At 47.5% G+C, this 20279-nt stretch overlaps 1 protein-coding gene across 1 annotated transcript; it reads left to right on the forward strand.

The window, feature by feature from the left end:
* Window positions 1–632: 632 nt before the first annotated feature.
* RPS4X (ribosomal protein S4 X-linked) lies at window positions 633–13425 on the forward strand. Its single transcript, XM_075068686.1, has 6 exons — window positions 633–1325; window positions 2056–2236; window positions 3204–3301; window positions 8686–8857; window positions 10859–11016; window positions 13260–13425. The coding sequence occupies exons 1-6, from the start codon at window positions 1299–1301 to the stop codon at window positions 13359–13361; spliced, it is 738 nt and encodes a 245-aa protein (XP_074924787.1). The 5' UTR covers window positions 633–1298; the 3' UTR covers window positions 13362–13425.
* Window positions 13426–20279: the final 6854 nt, after the last annotated feature.

Here is a 20279-nt window from a genome sequence, read left to right on the forward strand (position 1 = left end):
TGTTCTCTGCAGTGCTGACACATCTGGATATTACACACTGCATGGGCTGTTTGCATTGATTTTAATTAATTACTGAAATAATATAAACTTGTAAAGAAACTTTTAATATTCAGCTCTCATACAATGCTTTTCATCTGTAAATCTCAAACTACCTAACAAATACCATACTCCTCAACTCACTGATCGCACTGTTGCCAATGCTCGTGATTTTATGGTGAGTCTTGCACTATTTTGGTGTTTTTTCTTAAAGCCTGAACTCTTGCAGTCACGAAAATGTTAAATAGCCCCTAAATCACAAATTCCTCTCCTGCCTCAAAACCTCCATCAGGTCCCCCTGTGTGTGAAGGCTCCCCTCCCCGATCTCTGGGGGATACAGGGGCTGGATCTGTTGGGGCTTTGGAGGAAGCGAAGCTAGATGCCTAATACCCCACGAGTGCCTCTCCAACCCACGCTGCGCCAGCATGGCAGCCTGGGGGCTCTACGCTGCAGTTCGGAGCCTGGCTGCGCTGCCGCACTGAAGCCTCCCCGCCGGCAGAGGGCGCTGTCTGGCACGCGCGTTTAACCAGACTTGTCCTAGGCGGGCCGCCGTCCAGCCGGCCGGATATCCGTGGCTAGACGGAAGCGGGCCGTCCTTTCCTTGGCGGAGCGCAGCCATGGTGAGTACGCGGCCCGGTCCCTGGTCCCGCCATCCGTTGCCATCCGGCGCCTGCCGTGGCCCCGCCGTCGCATTCTGGCCGAGGAAAGGGACTCCGCTGTATGGGGCCGGAGGGAGCCGGGCCGGAGCCCTGAGGCGCTCTCCGGCCCCAGCCCCAGAGGTCCCCGCGGGGCCGGGTGAGAATTGCGGGTTTCCCGAATTCCTGCCGCGACTCGCGCTGCCCCTGGCGGCGGAGCGGGTGCTGGACCTGGCCGCCGAGCGGGCCCGGGGTGTGGGAAGGACGGGCCCGAGCAGCTGGCGTGGACTCCGGCGCACACGCGGCGTTAAGGGAGTTCGGCCGGGTGCGCACAGGGTAACGCGGCTAGGGCTGCGTGTGGGGTGTTACGTGGGAGGGTTAATCTGCAGTCTTGAAGGTACTGAGGCGGCCAATTCGGAGAGGGGATTGTAGCGATAACATGCGAAGAAGGATACTGCGGTACGTTTCCGCTTCGCAGCTCTTCATTCTCTGTGTTAACAGAATCACAGGTTCTTAGGAACAACTAAGTAAGCAGCTTAGTAGTGTCTTAATCTATTTTTTTTTTTTTTACCTGAGGCTCGGGGTCCCAAGAAGCACCTGAAGCGTGTAGCAGCTCCAAAGCATTGGATGCTGGATAAATTGACAGGAGTCTTTGTAAGTATCTCTCTTTGAATTCTGCACCTCAAAATCAAAAAAAAAAAAATTACCAGTTTCATAGCCGGAATGTTTGCCTCCTTTTAATCTGCCTGTATTTGGCTTGGTAGGCAACTGGGAGCTTCTGTGAGGTTTTAAAGTAGCAGCCGGGTTAGTCTGTATCAGCAAAAAGAACAGGAGTACTTGTGGCACTTTCGAGACTAACAAATGTATTTGAGCATAAGTGTATGCTCAAATACATTTGTTAGTCTCGAAAGTGCCACAAGTACTTCTGTTTTTTTTTTTTTGTGAGGTTTCAGCCTCCACAAATCTTTGTCATTATTTGCCCACTGATGGCAAGTAAGAGAAAATTATCTTGGTTGGTGACCACTTGGTTAACTTGGCAAGGGTTGTTCAGGGAGATTTAGAGTGGAGTTTGCAAGAGAGGGAGGTCCTTCACATTTGTGGAATGTATTGGTACAGTTATTGCGTTGGCTTGTCAAAGAATAACTCAAATGTTTAGACTTAGGGACTGTTGTTGAGTGTTCCCCTACTGCAGCTGTCTCTGGCATACAAGGAGCAAGGCTATCTGTGAGCCAGTGGGATCCAAACTTCATGAAGTTGTGAAGAAATCATAAGTCTAACCTAGTATTTATTGATCATGTGCTATTTCTGTTTTGGAAGATGGGCTTTGCTGTTTGCTGATGTGATTGAACAGCTGGCAGAAACTTAATTTTTCTTCTGTTTGTAGGCTCCCCGTCCATCAACAGGTCCCCACAAATTGCGGGAATGCCTTCCACTCATCATCTTCCTTAGGAACAGACTCAAGTATGCCCTGACAGGAGATGAGGTCAAGAAGATCTGCATGCAGAGGTTCATCAAGATTGATGGAAAAGTCCGCACTGACATCACCTATCCTGCTGGCTTCATGGGTGAGTGGAGACAAATCCTGGGAGAGATGGTGAGGATTGGGGCAAATGCTCAGCTTAATAAACTGTTGCACGGCAAAAAATGAACCTTTCATCACCATGCCGTGAAAGCCAGTGTTTGAACTGGGTGGATGGGGCGGCTGTTGCTGTGCAGTGTGGTTCGTGTTGGTTATGTTTTAAGTGCACATTTCACCGGAGGCCATAACTGGCCAAAACCAGCAATTGATGCATTATTGACACACTTGCTCCTGATTCTGACAGTGAAGGTAGTTTCTGTGAACCTCAACAGGTTAAACAGAAGAGAGCAGCTATCTGACTCTTCAGAACTGTTGGCTTGTGTTCCCAGTTGAACAAATTGCATAAAACTACCTTTTTCTGAGCATGCTTGTGCTGATACTGTGATTTGTGCTAAGAAATGTTGTCACTGGCACATTTGCTGTTACTTGGCAGTTGGTCAAACAGAAAATAAACCAAGTATATATAGCGTGATTCTTTTTATTATACCCAGGAAAGTCCAATATTTTGTGAGGCTTGCAGTTATACTGGGATGTTGTTGGCCTTGCTTAAACATTGGTAGTTGCTTTGACTTAGTTTTAAGTTGCATCTCGGCTCTCTGTGAGCTCAGATCAAGTTTAGTAACACATATTTGCAACCTCTGAGTGGTCCTTTGCACCTGGAACTACTTTCCAACTTATCTGACCTGAGTCTTACATAGCCCACTATTCCATGACTCATTCTGATTGTAGCCACTTGCGTAGTCTGGTAGCTATTCAGGAGTGGGGGCTTATGTCAACATGTCTGACCCACTCTACAGAGTTTTTATGTACTTCGTGATGCTATATAAATGAGAACTCCTCACTGATGGTGGAACCTCTAGTGTGAATGCTACCGAATGGGGTAGCTTTCAAGCTGTGATAAAGGCCTAAGAACCTAGAAATGCCTCTCCTAATGAATTTTTGTTTTTAACCAGATGTCATCAGTATTGAGAAGACAGGTGAGCACTTCCGTCTGGTATATGACACCAAGGGTCGTTTTGCAGTTCACCGCATCACAGCTGAAGAGGCCAAGGTGAGCCCCTCTCTCTGGCAGTGTATGGGAATGTTTTGTTTCTGAACTTGTTGCGGCCATCAAAGTGGCTGGGTTTTGCTGCAGGTATCAAAACTGCCATGTGCATAAATCTAAAAGTTGGTGTCAGTCCTACTGCCTTGAGAGAGAATCTGACCCATTCAGCATACCAGGTGCAGTCTCCATCGGGTTAAAGGGGAAGAGGTGAGGGCTTTTGTAGTCTCCATACACAGAAAGGTGCAGCTGGCTGTCCAGTACATGACAGTCCAAAGTGGTCTCTGTTTAAAACTTGTTTTATTATTCTTGCTGTAAGCCTTCCCTGGAGCCTTTTGACTGGGGTGCATGTGCAGCCGTTCATTGGAGTGTTTACAAAGTGCATGTTGAAGCATCACAGAGTGCAAATGGTCATAATACACAGTGGGCTACAAGATTAGAGGAGGAATACAGCTGTGCTAAAATGAACCACTTTACATGACATTAACTCTGTTTCTTCACTGAAGACCTGGCACGTGGGTTCCCCTGTGGGCAAACATTCACTCTGGTGTGCTCCCAAGTAGTTGCGCAGTCTGCTACTCTCCCTGCATCGATGTTCATAGGCTCATAGGTCAGAAGGGACCAATATGATAATCTAGTCTGACCTCCTGCACAAGGCAGGCCACAAAACCCTACCCATACACATTTATAACAACCCCTAACCCATGACTGAGTTATTGAAATCCTCAAAATTGTGATTTGAAGACGTCAGGCTGCAGAAATCCACCAGCAAGCGACCCATGCCCACGCTGCAGAGGAAGACGAAAACCTCCAGGGCCTCTGCCAATCCGCCCTGGAGGAAATTCCTTCCCGACCCCAAATATGGCGATCAGCTAAACCCTGAGCATGTGGGCAAGACTCACCAGCCAGCACCCAAGAAAGAATTCTCTGCAGTAACTCAGTTCCCATCCCATCCAACATTCCTCATCACAGACCATTGAGCAGACTTATCTGCTGATAATCCAAGATCAGTTGCCCAAATTAAACTATCCCATCATAACATCCCTCCATATACTTATCAAGCTTAGTCTTAAGCCAGATAAGTCTTTTGCCCCCACTACTTCCCTTGGAGGCTGTTCCAGAACTTCACTCCCCTAATGGTTAGAAACCTTCGTCTAATTTCAAGTCTAAACTTCCTAATATCCAGTTTGTACCCATCTCGTCCTCGTGCCTACATTAGTACTAAACTTAAATAATTCCTCTCCCTCCCTAACGTTAATCCCCCTGATATATTTATATAGAGCAAGCATATCCCCCAGAGCCTTCTTTTGGCCAGGCTAAACAAGCCAAGCTCTTTTGAGTCTCCTTTCATAAGGCAGATTTTCATTCTCGGATCATCCTAGTAGCCCGTCTCTGAACCTGTTCCAGTTTGAATTCATCCTTCTTAAACATGGGACACCAGAACTGCACACAATATTCCAGGTGGGGTCTCACCAGCGCCGTAATATAACGGCACTAACACCTCCTTCTCCTTGCTGGAAATACCTCGCCTGATGCATCCTAAAACCGCATTTGCTTTTTTAACAGCCATGTCACATTGACGGCTCATAGTCATCCTGCTATCAACCATACCCAAGGTCCTTCTCCTCCTCCGTCGCTCCAACTGATGCGTCCCAACGTATATCTAAAATTCTTGTTTTATAATCCTAAGGCATGACCTTGCAACTTTTCACTATTATTTCATCCTGATTACTATTATCACGTTTACAAGGTGTGTCCAGATCTTCCTGAATAGTAATCCCGGTCCTTCTCGTGTTAGCATAACCCCCAGCTTTTGTGTCATCCGCAAACTTTATTAGCACATTCCCGCTCTTTGTTGCCCAGGTCAGTAATAAAAAGGTTAAATAAGATCGGTCCCACAAAACCGATCTTGAGGGACTCACACTAGTAACCTCCTATTCCAGCCTCGCACAGTTCACCTTTCGTATACGACCCGCTGGAGTCTCCCCTTTAACCAGTTCCTTATCCACCTTACAACGTTCATATTCATCCCCCATCTTTTTCCAATTTAACAAAACAGTTCCTCATCACCGCGGAACCGTGTCAAACGCCTCTACTGAAATCGAGGTCAATTTAGATCTACTGCATTTTCCTTTGTCTAGTATCCTCACCTTCAAAGAGAAGTCAGAATCAGGTTGGTTTGGCACGATCTACTGTTAGTAAAATCCATGGTTGCAATTCGTGCCCCAATTACCATTGACCTCAATGTTCCTTACAACTACTTTCTCCCTTAAAAATTTTTTTCCAAGACCTTACACAACTACGACGTCAAGCTAACAGGCCTATAATTACCGGAATCACTTTTATTCCCTTTCTTAGAGACTACGTTAGCAATTCTCAGTCGTACGGTACAACCCCGAGTTTTCCGATTGCTTAAACATTCTCGCTAACGGACTCGCAATTTCACGCCCCATTAAGCTTGTTCTAAAAGTTTTGGCCTTCTACCTCAGATGCTGGATAATTTAAATCCACCTTCAAATATCCTCTATTCCTGTTTACATCCCTCCATCATCCCTTAAACTAACACTCACTTAGTCGTTATTAAGCGACCGAGCGCAACAGTACTTATTTAGATATTGGGCCATGCGTCGTATGGTTTATCCTTAACCTCCGCTTCCATCCTCAGATAATTATAGTGCCCCACATTCATTCTTTCTTTGTTTTTCTTCTTAGTTTATGTGGCTGTAAAGAATACATTTTACTCATTGGTTTTGATTCCCTTTGCAAGGTCCAGTTCTACACGGCTGTTTAGCTCTTCCTCACTTTAATATCCCTACAGTTCTGACCATCACTAAGGGTAGCTCCCCTTTGCTAAATCCCGCCTTTCGTCCACTCCTGTAAACTTTCTGCTTTTTCCTTAATCCTCCTCTCTGAGAATAGCTTGCTCATCCAGCCTTGGCAGGGACAAGCTTCCTTTGCCCATGGTTTTTTTTTTCCTCCTTCTTGGGATGCAGGCTTCGACAGGTTTTCTGAAGCTGCGACTTAAAGTAATTCCAGGGCTTCCTCCGCCATTTAAAAGTCCACAAGTTCCTCTCGCTTCCAAATCAACTTCCCCTAACTGAATTTCCTTAACTCTTTAAAAATTAGCCCTCGAGAAGTCAAAAACCCTTCCCAGATCTACGTGTTGTTATCCTTTCCATCTAATTGAATTGAATTAGCTCTTATGACCACTCGCAACCAAGGTTGTCCCCTACCACCAGTTTCTTCTTACGAGGTCCTCACTGTCTCACAAAAATCCAAATCTAAAATGGATCCCCTCTCGTAGGTACTTCAACTACTTGATGGAAGATAATCCATCGCTAGTGGACATCCAGAAAAATCTGACCCCTATTATTCTTGCAAGCACTCGTCCTCCAGTCTATATCTGGGAAGTTGAAGTCTCCCATAATCACACATTTCCCCTTTGTGTTTACTTCATTAAACTAGCCCCTTCTCTCCAGAAGGCTCTAAAATGATGCTTTAGAGTAAGGGGTAGTCAATACATGGGCTGTGGAGCAAATATGGACTGCCAGATGCTTTTGAATGGAACCCAAACTCTTTTTATTTGCAACTTACTATTGTTGGGGTTTTTATCGTTTTCTCTGGAGTCTAGACCTCGACTATATCTTGACCAAGAAATTTGGACCTTGACAAAAAAAAAAATTAATTATCCCTTCTTTTGCTCTGGTTAATCTGGTGCAACCTCCCAGTGTAGATTACTGTGACTTGAAATTGAGTACAGTTCTAGTACAGACAGTCTTGTTTTTACCAAACGCTCAAAGCAGAATTTTCTGAGTGCAGTAAATATTAAACCTGCCTGTAAGTTCCTTTGCTTTAAACCAATAGTTATACACTGTCTGATCAAGTTCTAAGACTTGATCCCTGTTTTGTTCTTGATGGACGGCATGGAGCACAGGAAGGGCAGGTGTGAGCTGTAAAACAAAATGGCTATTAACTGGATATGACTCAGCAAAGCTTCTCGAATTCAAATGTGAAGTCAAAACCTTTGTACCGACTTAGACACTAAAATAATGGTTCTACAACTCTTACATCAGACAACTTATGTCAGTGTGGCTGTTCTGTGAAATTACATGATGCGGTACCTTGCTTAAGTGATCTTAGTTTAGAAAACAACAAATATTTCTACTCGTAACTGCTAGCCCTATGGTTTGGCTGGGTTAGTTCTGCCATACATATAATCTCACTAGTAGACACTGTAGGCCAAATCACTCCCTCAGCGACACTTGTTCCTTCCCCTTTGTTGCCATTTAGTATTGCACAAGTGTCTGATGGAATAATTTGGTCTACAAAAGTGTCTCCTATTGGTGGTACATGAACAGGAAAGGTCTCAACTTGGCTCCCAGATCCCAGGAGGAGATTTTAGGGCTGGTAGTTAGAGGAAAACATCATTTTACTTATAAACTCAGCAGTTGAGATCTAAGAGGGACAACGGGCACATCTTCATGGTGCTGCTTTTGGCTATACTTCTGAGTAGAGCCATGCTAAAATCTCTCTGTGGACACTTCCCCTCCCACTCTAGATCTTTTGGAGCACTTGGGTTATCTAGAAAGTAAAATTAGGGTAGCATTAGGAGAAGGTGAAAATAAACTTGCTTTGTTGCAGTGGGGATGGGTATGTACAGTACTCAATGCCTGACTGCTCTAATCTCCAGGCTACACTGCAGTCTGGTTCTCTCCTATATTTGCTGCCCTCTCAGCTATGTTGTGACTCTCAAATTTGATCACTGTTAAATTTACCCCACAGAGACATGAAGTACCATGTAGGGGTCAGAGGTTAGAAAGCCATTAGCTTTGTAGACCACATGAAAGGGTTCTGGCAACTGCTGTTGGTCATGGGCCACAATCTGGGGACCAACACTGGAAGCAAAATCTGGAAATCAGCTTTTCTTCTACTCACCTGCCAAGTTCACAGTTCCCTTTGTAAGAGGCCTTCAGCTTGTGTCAGGGAGCACAGAACTCTGATCTGAAAAGCCTCAAGTGCAGTGTAATTTGTGTTCAAAATGGACTTGGCCTCAAGCTATGTCTCTTGTTACTGAGTGGGATGTCAGTGAATACCTCTGCTGACCTGCCCAAGGCCAGCAGCAAGACAGTCGTGGTGGAAATGCTGGAGGTGGGGGAGAGTTGCTCCCTTTAACTTCACTCTGGAGTAAATGAGTATTTTGAAAGCCTCTTAGTTGGACACTTTTTGTTCTGGAGTGGAGATTGGCCTCTGCCCTCGGCACATGGCTTATCGAGCAGTGCTGATGCTGTTGTGCAGAGGTTATGCTTCATATGTTGTATCTAGGTCCTGCCCTGAGCCATGTAAGCTATCGGTCTAGTCTGCTTACATTCATTGCTGTTGTCTTGTGTTCACAGTACAAGCTGTGCAAGGTGAGGAAGATATTTGTGGGCACTAAAGGAATCCCTCACCTGGTGACCCATGATGCCCGTACCATCCGCTACCCAGATCCTCTCATCAAGGTGAATGACACTATCCAGATTGACCTTGAGACTGGCAAGATCACAGACTTCATCAAGTTTGACACAGGTACGTCCTTCCATCTCCTCCCGCACTCAGCGCTCCAAAATAGGAGACCTGGCGTTTGAATAAATGGGGCTATAGCATCGCCCCTTCAAAGGGAAGAAGGCATTTAGCTGAGCTGCACTGTCTGTGGGATCCGATTTCATTAGATGAGCACTGAGTGGGCTTGGAGGTGCCATAGCAGTGCACAGTCCCATATCCAAGTGTAGCAGCAATACTGACTTCCTGGTTTTAAGACCACTGTATGCTATTGCTGCTGGGGAACTTACTGAATGAAAATTGGCACATCTAACATTCAGGTAGCAGCACCTGGGGTATATCACTTTTTGCCATGTGGGAACAAAATAGGCAGTGCCCTTGGGCTAACTGTTGCCTGTTGTAAGGTGAGCATTTGATTCCAGGAGTGGGAGGAAAATTTCTAGACTATAGACGTTTCACTGCTCCTTCCTTGTCACGCTCCAGATATAAGCTCCCCCACTGTACGTTGTTTATGATGTCTGGTGCTGTTTCAAATGAGGCACCTCTCTGAAATGTGGATTGCCAAAGACTGTCTTAAGGCAGCTCTGCACTTGATATGCTGCATCTGCACAGACACAGCGCTGTCTACTCTGGTGCTTAGGTTGGTGTAACTGTATTGAACAGGGATGGATTATTCTCCACAGAACGACGTAGTTACACTGAAGTAATTTTGTAGTGTAGACCAGGGCCAAATCTTAATTTCTGTTTCTCAGTACGGTCTTCTCCACAGGCAGCGTAGGGGTTCATGTTTCTAGTGCTGTTATATAATGCTGAAGGGGGAAACCCCTCTGCTAGTCCCGCAAGGAGAGAAGGTGGTTCTCTAGTTGTTCTGCCAGAGGAGGTGCCCTCCATGTGTGGCCTGGGGGAGGAATGGGGACTCTTCCTGACGTTACTCAGACTGAGTGCACAGGGGCTGGAATGGGGGAAGTGGAAGAGCCCCAGTGCCTGCACTTGAATTGCATTTTTTGGTTGTAGACTGTTCCTCCCTCTGCCCCCCCCCCCCCCAAAAAAGGGGGGGGGGGAAAGGCAGCAAGATATTTACTCTTCCCTTGCCCAAACCAGAAGGGATGCCGCATGCATTTGGATTTGCAGCATGGAACACACAGTTCATCACTGCAGTTGCAATAATCCCTCGCCCTGGTGTTGCATTTGTGTCTTGTGGAGGGGCTGACAGTAACCCTTTCACGTAACATCTTGTACCATGCTAAGGCAGTAACATGTGCAACGTTGATGTACAGTTGTATGTAAATTCTTCTAAATTTGATGTGCCACATCTCAGCTTCAATATTGATCAAGGCAGGAGCTTAAAGAAAGCCCTGATTTCTTTAACTGATTTCTTCATGTTGATCGTCACTTCCAGTAGGACAGTTATGACCCAGGTTTCTCCAACCCCATCAGCAAAGTGAAACACTTGGTCTCAAAAATAACACCCTTACCTCTCATGTTTCAAACTTTGAAAAAAAAAAAGTTACTTATTTTGTCCTGATGGTCTCTAAATCATTTTTGGTGCTTTGAGGGTCCCTCTGTGTAGTGCAGTCTTTCGGATAGTAGGAGTGAGGTCATGACTAGTAGGATATAACTGGGTGGATGAAATATGACTGCACTGGAATAAAGCAGTGAACACCAGCTTCTCACTGCAACTGTTCACATTTGGTGTAAACTTAAACAGATGCACCTGGTGCCTCTGTCCGTGGACTTGCATGGCCTGCGGCGGCCTCACTTATTGGACAGTCAGCCTGATTGTAGTAGGTCATTGGGTGCCAACACAACTAATCGGACCATGTGCCTTGTCCGATCTTCTGTCTTTGTAGCATCTTGGTCTGACTGGTAGGGTTTCTGCTTGACCTCTGTACCGGGGCATTATCTTATTGCAGCAGCATCAGACCAGGCAGTTGTCTACACAGGGTACAAATGATGATGCACATTGTCATAAAGGGCGTGGGGTTTATTCAGATTCCAAGACTCATTAACGGTCTTCCTTCCACTTAGGTAACCTGTGTATGGTGACTGGTGGTGCTAACTTGGGCCGTATTGGTGTGATCACTAACCGGGAGAGACACCCAGGCTCGTTTGATGTGGTGCACGTGAAGGATGCCAATGGCAACAGCTTTGCCACCAGGCTCTCTAACATTTTTGTTATTGGCAAAGTAAGTGTGAGCTAATAGAACCCCTGTTGCGTGGAACCCCTCCCTGTGTCGTGTCTTGTGCTGAAGAGCCTCCTGCTGGATAGATGCCTCACTTAGAGGGAAGGGGAAAACAAGGTGCTAACTGCAAGAGAGACAGATGTGTTCCCAAATTAGTTCTGAGCTTGTTCTGTGTAAGCTGCTGTTCCAACTGCTGTCTGTAGCAAAAGTTAAACACTGGCTGGGGCTGCCATCTGGCTCCACCCCATGTGGTCCCGACCTCCTACAGGCTGCGGCCTGTTCACATGGCTTCCCTCACACCCACATTAGTTGTAATGCAAACATTTTTGACCAAAACAGCCAAATTGCTCCGTGAATGTGCAGAAACCATTGTGTGCGATGAATTGAAAAGTGGTGACCTCAGAGAACTGGCTGTGACCCATAAGCAGAGCACATCCACTCGTGCAGGCCATTTTCCCATGAACGTGTCCTCATGCTGTGGAACCTGAGAGCAAGTTGTGGGTTCTGATCAGCTAGCAGAGGTCAGTCTACAAAGCAACAAGGTGCTGTGCTGTGCTGTGCTAATGGAAATCCACCTGCTCTTTACCATGTTAGCCAGAAGGGACCCTGTGATAATCTAGCCCGCTCTCCAGTGTAACACACACAGGCCCTAGAACTGCCCTGAAATAATTCCCTGTCTGAGCTACAGCAGATTGTTTAGAAAAACATCCAGTCTTGACTTTAAAACCACCAGTGATGGCAAAGCCACCACAACCCCTGGTAAATTGTTCCAATGGTTAATTACTCTCATGGGGTCCCGTTCTGAAAGAGGTGACTGTTCGAGGCCTGAGACCAAAGTGGGGTGGCCTCAGTAAGGCTGCAAAGGGGTCACAGGTGCAGTTACCCCAGATACAGTGACTAGGTGGATGACTAGTTAACTGCTTAAGGGACAGTGTACAGGTCACTAAAGGCTCTTGACCAAACAGCAAGCATTAGGAGCACAGTCTCTGCTCATTGAACACAGTATTTTAAAAATAGTTGCATACAAGTAACTCATCATTTGTACTTCGAGCAGCAAGGAAAAGGAGGAGGTATTAGAATATGCTTTGGACAAATTAGCCCAGCCATTAAGAGTCTGATTCTGCAAAGTGGTAAATGCCCTCAGCTCCCACTGATCTCGATGGGAGAGGAGGATGCCTGCCACATACAGGCTCGGATCATAAGAAGGAATATATTATATTTTAAATTGGGGCACTTTGCACCAGTGCCGCAGTACATGATGGGTAACAAATTCCTACAGCTATATTGCCTTTATATTGTCAAAGAGCTATCTAGGAAGGAGGCAGGGATTTGGCTGCTAGTGCAAAATTCAGAGACCATGTGTGTCCCTGGTGTTACCCCACTGACCTATGGGCCACCAGGTTGAATTTAGGCTTGTGCCTATCCATGAGTTCTGTCACTCAGTAAACTATACTGTGTGGCTATACTGGATCTGTGCAGAGGTGCTTGAGTTATGTCCCGCATGTAGGGGAAATGTTCCACTTTTTTTAATGGAGATATCTGATCTCCTAGAGCTGGAAGGGACCCTGAAAGGTCATAGAGTCCAGCCCCCTGCCTTCACTAGCAGGACCAAGTACTGATTTTTGCCCCAGATCCCTAAGTGGCCCCCTCAAGGATTGAACTCACAACCCTGGGTTTAGCAGGCCAGTGCTCAAATCTTTGAGCTATCCCTGTTGCTCCTGTAATCTGTGTTTAAAATCTGCTGTGGGTTTGACTGATGAGCTGGAACTAGGGAATGCATTGGCAGAGCAGCTGACTACCCTCGCATTTCAAGATTAACTTTACTTTGATCCCCATAATGGATTTCTTATGAAAGACTGAGGTCTTGTCTAAACAAGGATTTGTTAAACTGGTACAAATCCATGTGTGGCTGCTCTTGTTCTGCTTTGAAGCATTTATTTCAGCATAGCTTAAATCTGTTCCTAATAGACTTAAACTAAACTAAAATGAGTGTCCATGCAGCCTTTTGCATCTGTTTTAACTGAATCTGTTTTTAAATTCCACCTTACCACAAAGTTGCACCAATGAATTTGGCAAGCCCGTAGAAGCTGCTGCAAAGAGAACAGAATTTACTTCTCAAGAGGGAGGTTTTCTTAGCCTGGAATAACATGGAGGGAGAGGGGGGTGTAGTCTGGAGGTGGGTGAAGCACCCATACTGTGAAGGTTGCTTGATTGTACAGTGTTGTGATTCTCCGCTCTTGTTTTAGGGTAACAAGCCATGGATCTCCCTGCCCCGTGGAAAGGGAATCCGTCTGACCATTGCTGAAGAGAGAGACAAGAGACTGGCAGCCAAACAGAGCAGCAGTTAAACCCTCAAAAGTGGACAAACAGCAGGCCATTTCCTTTGTCAAATAAAATTGTTACTAACTAAAACTGCCTTTTTCCCCACCCTCTGAACACCAGTTCTTGCAGGCCTGTGGCTCTGATAGCCTACAGTGCACTGTCAGCTTACCAAATCACAGGACTCTGGTCACTCTAGAATACTGGGAGGTGATGAAGACTCCTTGCTACTGGGGTCTTATTAAGATCTGCCAGTTGTGAGAAGGCTTCTTCACAAAGCCACAGTCCTCTAATGCTTTTCCCTTTTAGAATAAGGGTTCTCAAATTGGGAGTTGACCCCTTGGAGTCACAAGGTTATGGGGGGGAGGGGCGGTCATGAGCTTTCTGCCTCAACCCCTCAACCCTGCTTCACCTGCAGCATTTATAATTGTGTGAAATGTATTTTTAATTTGTAAGGGAAGTTGCTGTGTGAAAGGGGTCACCAATGCAAAAGTTTAACCACTGCCTTAGAGGCTGTCTGCTACCTCCCAACAAAATAAAACAATAAAATGGGTTGTCATATTTTGTATATCTGCACAACAGCATCATCTAATATAGACAGATCTTCAGAGACAAAGCAGAGGTGGGTTTATGACCAAACTGCTGGTAGCTCAGGTTTTTGTACATATGTAACATCTTGCCCTGCTACATCGTTTTCTGTGACCCTGGCCCAGCCTGGATCGTGGGTTGTTGCTCCTCCACCCTGTTGATACGGTAAATCTGAGTTGACTAAAGACAGGAAGGCCTCTTATGCTGACACAGTAGAAACTTCAGAGTTTGGGGTGGGGGAATTGACAAAGTAAGAAAATGATTTCTGTGCTTTTCATTTGAAGTAAGATGGTTAAAAGCTGCATTTTCTTCTGCAAAGTTTCTAAGCTGTATTTAAGTCAAGAACATTTGAAAGAACTAGAACATGTGCTTACAAGAAGTGGAAACTTGGACAGATCGCTAGGTTGGAATACAAAAATATTGCTCGAGCATGCAGGGTTGTAATCAGGAAGGCCAAAACACAACTGAAGTTGCAGCTAGTAAGGGATGTGAAGGGAAACGAAAAGGGTTTCTACAGATATGTTAGCAACAAGAAAAAGGTCAGGGAAAATGTGGGACCCATAATGAATGGAGGAAGCAACCTAGTGACATGATGTGGAAAAAGCTGTAGTACTCAATGCTTTTTGTTTTTTTGCCTCGGTCTTCACAGAAAAGGTCAACTCCCACCCTGCTGTCCTGGGCAACACAGTAGGGGGAGGACGGGAGCAGCCCTCAATGGTGAAAGAACAGGTTAAGGACTATTTAGAAAAGCTAGACGTGCAAAAGTCCATGGGTCTAGATTGAATGCACCCTAGGGTGCTGAGGGAATTGGCTGATGTGATTGCAGAGCCATTGGCCATTATCTTTTGAAAACTGGTGGTGAGCAGGGGAGGTCCCGGATGATTGGAAAAAGACAAATATCGTACCCATCCTTAAAGGGAAGGAGGAGAACCCAGTCCTGCGCTTAGGATGGAAGAATCCCATGCACTGCTATAAACTGGGGACCGTCTGGTTAAGCAGCAGTTCTGCAGAGAAGGACCAGGGGATTACAATGGATGAGAAGCTGGATATGAGTGTTGCCAAGAAGGTGAAAGGCATATTGGGCTGCATTAGTAGGAGCATTGCCAACAGATGAAGGGAAGTGATTATTCCTCTCTTATTTGGTACTGGTGAGGCCACATCAGGAATATTGTGTCCAGTTTTGGGCCCCCCACTACAAAAGGATGTGGACAAATTGGAGAGCCCAGTGGAGGGCAATGGAAATGATCGGGGGGCTGAGGCACATGACTTGCTAGAAGAGGCTGAGAGAGCTGGGTTTGTTAGTCTGCAGAAGAGAAGAGTGAGGGGGGATTTGATAGCTTTCAACTACCTGAAGGGGGGTTCCAAAGAGGTTAGACTCAGCTGTTCTCAGTGGTGGCAGATGACAGAACAAGGAGCCATGCTCTCAAGTTGCAGTGGGGGAGGTTGAAGTTGGATATTGGGAAACACTTTCACTAGGAGGGTGGTGAAGCACTGGAATGGGTTACCTAGGGAGGTGGTAGAATCTCCATCCTTAGAAGTTTTTAAGGCTTGCCTTGACAAATCTCTGTCCGGGATGATTTAGTTGGTGTTGGTCCTGCTTTAACAGGGGGTTGAACTAGATGACCTCCTGAGGTCTCTTCCAACCCTAATCTTCTATGAACATTTCAGAGTTATGAACAGCCTTCGTTCCTGAGGTTTTCATAAAAGACAGTTACTTACCTGTGTAACTGTTCTTCAAGATGTGTTGCTCATATCCATTGCAATTAGGTGTGCACAAGCTGTGTGCATGATTGTCGGAAGATTTTTATCCTAGCAACACTCGGTGGGTCACCTGAGGCGCCGCCTGATGTGGCATGCTTATGGCACCTAATATATGCCGCTGCCGACCCAGCGCCCCCTCAGTTCTTTCTTGCCAACTACTCTGACAGAGGGAAAGGAGGGTGGGTTTAGAATGAATATGAGCAACACAGCTTGAAGAACAACAGTTACAAAGGTAAGTAACCGTCTTTTCTTCTTTGAGTGCTTGCTCATATTGATTCCAATTAGGTGACTCTCAAGCCTTACCTAGGCAGTGGGGTCGGAGTGAGATGTTGCAGAGTGGAGGACTGCTGAACCAAATGCCGCATCATCCCTGGACTGCTGCACTATGGCATAGTGGGAAGCAAAGGTATGTACTGATGACCAAGTTGCTCCCCTACAGATCTCCTGTATGGGCACATGAGCCAGAAAGACGGAGTATGACGCTTGAGCCCGAGTGGAGAGGGTGGTCAGGTGTGTAGCTGGGACACCAGCTAAGTCATAGTGCACACGGATACATGATGTAATCCAGGATGAGATGCACTGGGTGGAGACCAGGAGGCCCTTCATCCGGTCTGCCACAGCTATGAACATCTGGGTCATCTTTCTAAAGGCTTCATATGCTCGATGTAAAAGGCAAGGGCCCTGCAAACAACTAGGGAGTGCAGCTGTTGCTCCCATTAAGAAGCGTGCAGTTTCAGATAAGACTGGAAGGAAGCTGTTTGACATGGAAGGCAGACACCACCTTAGGTAGGAAGGTGGGGTGTGGGCGCAGCTGTACCTTGTCCTTATGAAACACCGTATATGGTGGTTCTGAAGTGAGAGCTCTTAGCTCCCATATACGTCTCACTGAGGTTATAGCTACAAGGAAGGCCATCTTCCAAGTAAGATATAGGAGAGAGCAGGTCACCATGGGCTCAAAGGGAGCACCCATGAGCCTGGAGAGGACCAGGTTAAGATCTCACATAGGGGCTGGCTGTCTAATTTGTGGGGACAGGCGCTCCAATCCCCTGAGAAATCTAGTGATCATAGGACTGAAGACAATAGAATGTGTGTCCTCACCTGGGCGGAATGCTGAAATAGCTGCCAGGTGAACTCATGGATGATATGGCCAAGCCCTAATGTTTTAATGACAAGAGGTAGTCCAGTATGACAGGAGCTGGCATCTGTAGGGGGTCTTATGATTCCGCATGCACCAGTAAAAAAAAAAACATTTCCACTTGGCTAAGTATGTGGATCTGGTAGAGGGCTTTCTGCTACCCCAAAGTACCTGCTGAACCAAGTGAGAGCAGCACCGCTTAGATTGGTTTAGCCATGCAGCATCCGTGCTGTAAGGTGGAGAGACTGCAGGTCGGGATGACGGAGGTGTCCGTGATCTTGAGTGATGCGGGAGTGGAATTGGAGTGTCTACTGACAGCTCGAGGAGAGTGGTATACCAGTGCTGCCTGGGCCACACCGGGGCAATCAAAATCAGCCGGGCTCTGTCCCTGCGGATTTTGAGCAGGACCCTGTGGACTAGCAGGAATGGAGGAAAGGCATAGCACAGGGGAGGCTTCCATTGTATTAGGAAGGCATCCAAGAGAGAGCCCGGGGAGTGACCTTGGAGAGAACTTAACACCTGGCATTTCCGATTGTCACAAAAGGCTAATAGATCTATCAGGAAATCCCCACCTCCGGAAGACAGAATGGATAACATCTGGGCGAACCGACCACTTGTGAGCCAGGAATGATCTGCTGAGGTGGTCTGCTAAGGTGTTCTGGACCCCTGGAGAAATGACACCACCAGATGGATTGAGTGGGCTATGCAGAATTCCCACAGACGAGTGGCTGCCTGACAGAGGGGGGACGACTGGGCTCCCCCTTGCTTGTTGATGTAAAACTTGGCCGTTGTGTTATCTGTTAGGACTGCAACAGAACGGCCTTGAATGTGCTGTTGGATTGCTTGACATGCCAGGTGCACTGCTCTGAGCTCCTGTACGTTTATGTGTAGGGATAGTTCTGCTGCCGACCATAACCCTTGTGTATGGAGATTCCCGAGGTGGCCCCCCCCATCCCAGGGATGAGGCGTCCATGACCAGGGACATGGAGGGTTGTCGGGCATGAAATGGCACACCTTCGCACACTACCTTGCGGACCAGCCACCAGTCTAGAGAGGCTAATATTCCTGGCAGAATGGTAACGATCGTGTGCAAGCTGTCCTGACTTGGTCGGTACACTGTTGCTAGCCAGGCCGGCAGCGGGCGTAGTCGTAGCCTGGTGTGTCTGGTCACATACGTGCAAGATGCCATGTGTCCCATGTTTTCACAGTCGAGGTCGGGAAGCTTTGTAGGCCATGGACGATGTTCGCTATGGACTGGAAGTGCACGTCCGGCAGAAGTACCCGGGCTAGGCTAGAATCTAATACTGCTCCTATAAATTCTATCCTCTGGGTTGCTACCAGAGTAGATTTCATGATGTTGAGCAGTAGGCCTAGTCGATCAAACGTGGCCATGGTGGTCTGAACATGAGACTGCACCTGATCTCTGGAGCGACTTTGAATGAGCCAGTTGTTGAGATACGGGAACACTTGTATCCGTTGCCGACGAAGGGAAGCAGCTACAACAGCTATGCACTTTGTAAACACCCTGGGGGCAGTGGAGAGGCTGAAAGGAAGGATGTTGAATTGGAAGTGCTGTTGGTTGACCACAAATCAGAGGAAATGCCTGTGTGGAAGTACGCGTCCTTCATATTGAGGGTGGCGTACCAGTCTCCAGGATCTAGGGAGGGGATAATGGTCCCCAGGGAAACCATGTGGAACTTGAACTTTAGCATGTATTTGAGTCTGCGCAGGTCCAGAATGAGTCTTAGCCCCCCTTTTGCTTTGGGGATTAGGAAGTAACAAGAATAAAACCTCTTGCCCCGCAGTTCTCTTGGAACCTCTTCTGTCGCCCCGATAGCCAGGAGCGACTGCACCTCCTGTAGAAGGAGTTGCTAGTGAGAGGGGTCCTTGAAGAGGGATGGGGAGGGAGGGTGGGAAGGGGGGGGGGGCAAAACAAATTGGAGTTGGTATCCACTTTCCACTATGCGCAGGACCCAGTGTTCTGATGTTATGTGGGACCACACAGGGAGGAAATAGGAAAGCCGGTTGGAGAAGGGTGGGAAAGGATTCTGAAGGGAGACTGGTGCTTCATCCTCGGGTTCATCTTCAAAAGTTTTGCTTGGGCCCCGCCGGTGGTTTGAAGGGCCCAGATTCTGACCCGTCTGAGGGCCAGATTCTCTCCTCCTACCACCCCGGCTGCGTTTTCTCGAGAAGTCCTGCCTTGGCTGAGGAAGAAGATAGAATCTCTGGGGCTGCAGCCTGAAGGGCCTTCTCTGTGTTACCAGTGAACGCATGATGGCCTGGTTGTCCTTCAGACTCTCTAGCCTTGAGTCTGTCATTTCAGAGAACAGACCCTGGCCCTTGAAGGGCAGGTCCTGTAGGGTCTGTTGCAACTTTGATGGTAAACCAGAGACCTGCAGCCATGAGATGTGGCACATAGCTATGCCTGAGGCCAGGGTTCTAGCTGCCGAGTCCGCCGCATCCAGAGAGGCTTGTAAGGAGGTTCTGGCCACCTTCTTGCCCTCCTCTACTAGAGCTCCAAACTCTTCTCTGGACTCCTGTGGGTCCAACTCTTTGAATTTGGACATAGAGACCCACAGATTATAGTCATAACGGCTCAGGCATGCCTGTTGGTTGGCCACTCTGAGCTGCAAGCCTCCCGCTGAGTAAACTTTGCACCCAAACAAGTCCAGGTGCCTAGCATCCTTCGACTTAGGCACAGGGGCCTGTTGGCCGTGGTGTTCCTTTTCATTGACTGAAGCCACGACAAGGGAGCACAGTAGGGGGTGTGCGTAAAGGAACCCGTATTCCTGAGAGGGAACAAAGTACTTCCTTTCCATGCCTTTGGCCATCGGTGGAATAGAGGAAGGTGACTGATAGATTGTCCTAGCAGTGGCCTGTATAGTCCATATGACAGGGAGGGCCACTCGTGAGTGTGTCTCAGAGGACAGAATGTCCAGCACGGGGTCCTCTTCCTCCACCACTTCCTCCACTTGGAGGTTCATATTGCGTGCCACTCTGCAGAGCAGTTACTGGTGGGCGTGGAGGTCTGTAGCGGGAGGACCTGCCACCGCCTTATCCAGCGAGGATGAGGAAGATACCCCCAGAAATCAGGGATCCTGGGTGGGGTCCTCCTGTGGGGGGTCTTACTGGTGAAGGTCAGTGACGTTAGCAGGGTGGGCCTGCAGTGGCACTGGAGCAGTTGTCTCAGCATCTCCCGGAGGGGAGCGAGATACTGTAGCCTCTGGTACTCGTGGCTCTGAAGCGGTGGAACAAGAGGCCCTCGAAGGAGCTCCTTGGGCTGGGTGGTATACCCAAGGGGTCCAAAAGGACCACTGTGGGGATTCTTGGCCTGGGTCCTGGCCTTCCAACCACTGACCTTCATCACCCTCGCCCTGGATGGAAGCCATCCTGAGGGCACGACGAGGCTGAAGCAGAGTGAAATGGCCAAGGCGGTGCTGTACAGGATGGTGCCAAGTCCCTC

This window comes from Chelonoidis abingdonii, chromosome 8 (genome assembly GCF_003597395.2).
Source record: "Chelonoidis abingdonii isolate Lonesome George chromosome 8, CheloAbing_2.0, whole genome shotgun sequence".
NCBI lineage: Eukaryota > Metazoa > Chordata > Testudines > Testudinidae > Chelonoidis > Chelonoidis abingdonii.

Bases quoted from the DNA above. Each gene is read 5' to 3' on its own strand.
- RPS4X (XM_075068686.1), top strand. From the start codon at position 1,299: ATGCTGGATAAATTGACAGGAGTCTTT. The intron at 3,302-8,685 runs GTGAGCCCCTCT...TTGTGTTCACAG, and splicing joins TCACAGCTGAAGAGGCCAAG to TACAAGCTGTGCAAGGTGAG. The intron at 8,858-10,858 runs GTACGTCCTTCC...CCTTCCACTTAG, and splicing joins CTTCATCAAGTTTGACACAG to GTAACCTGTGTATGGTGACT.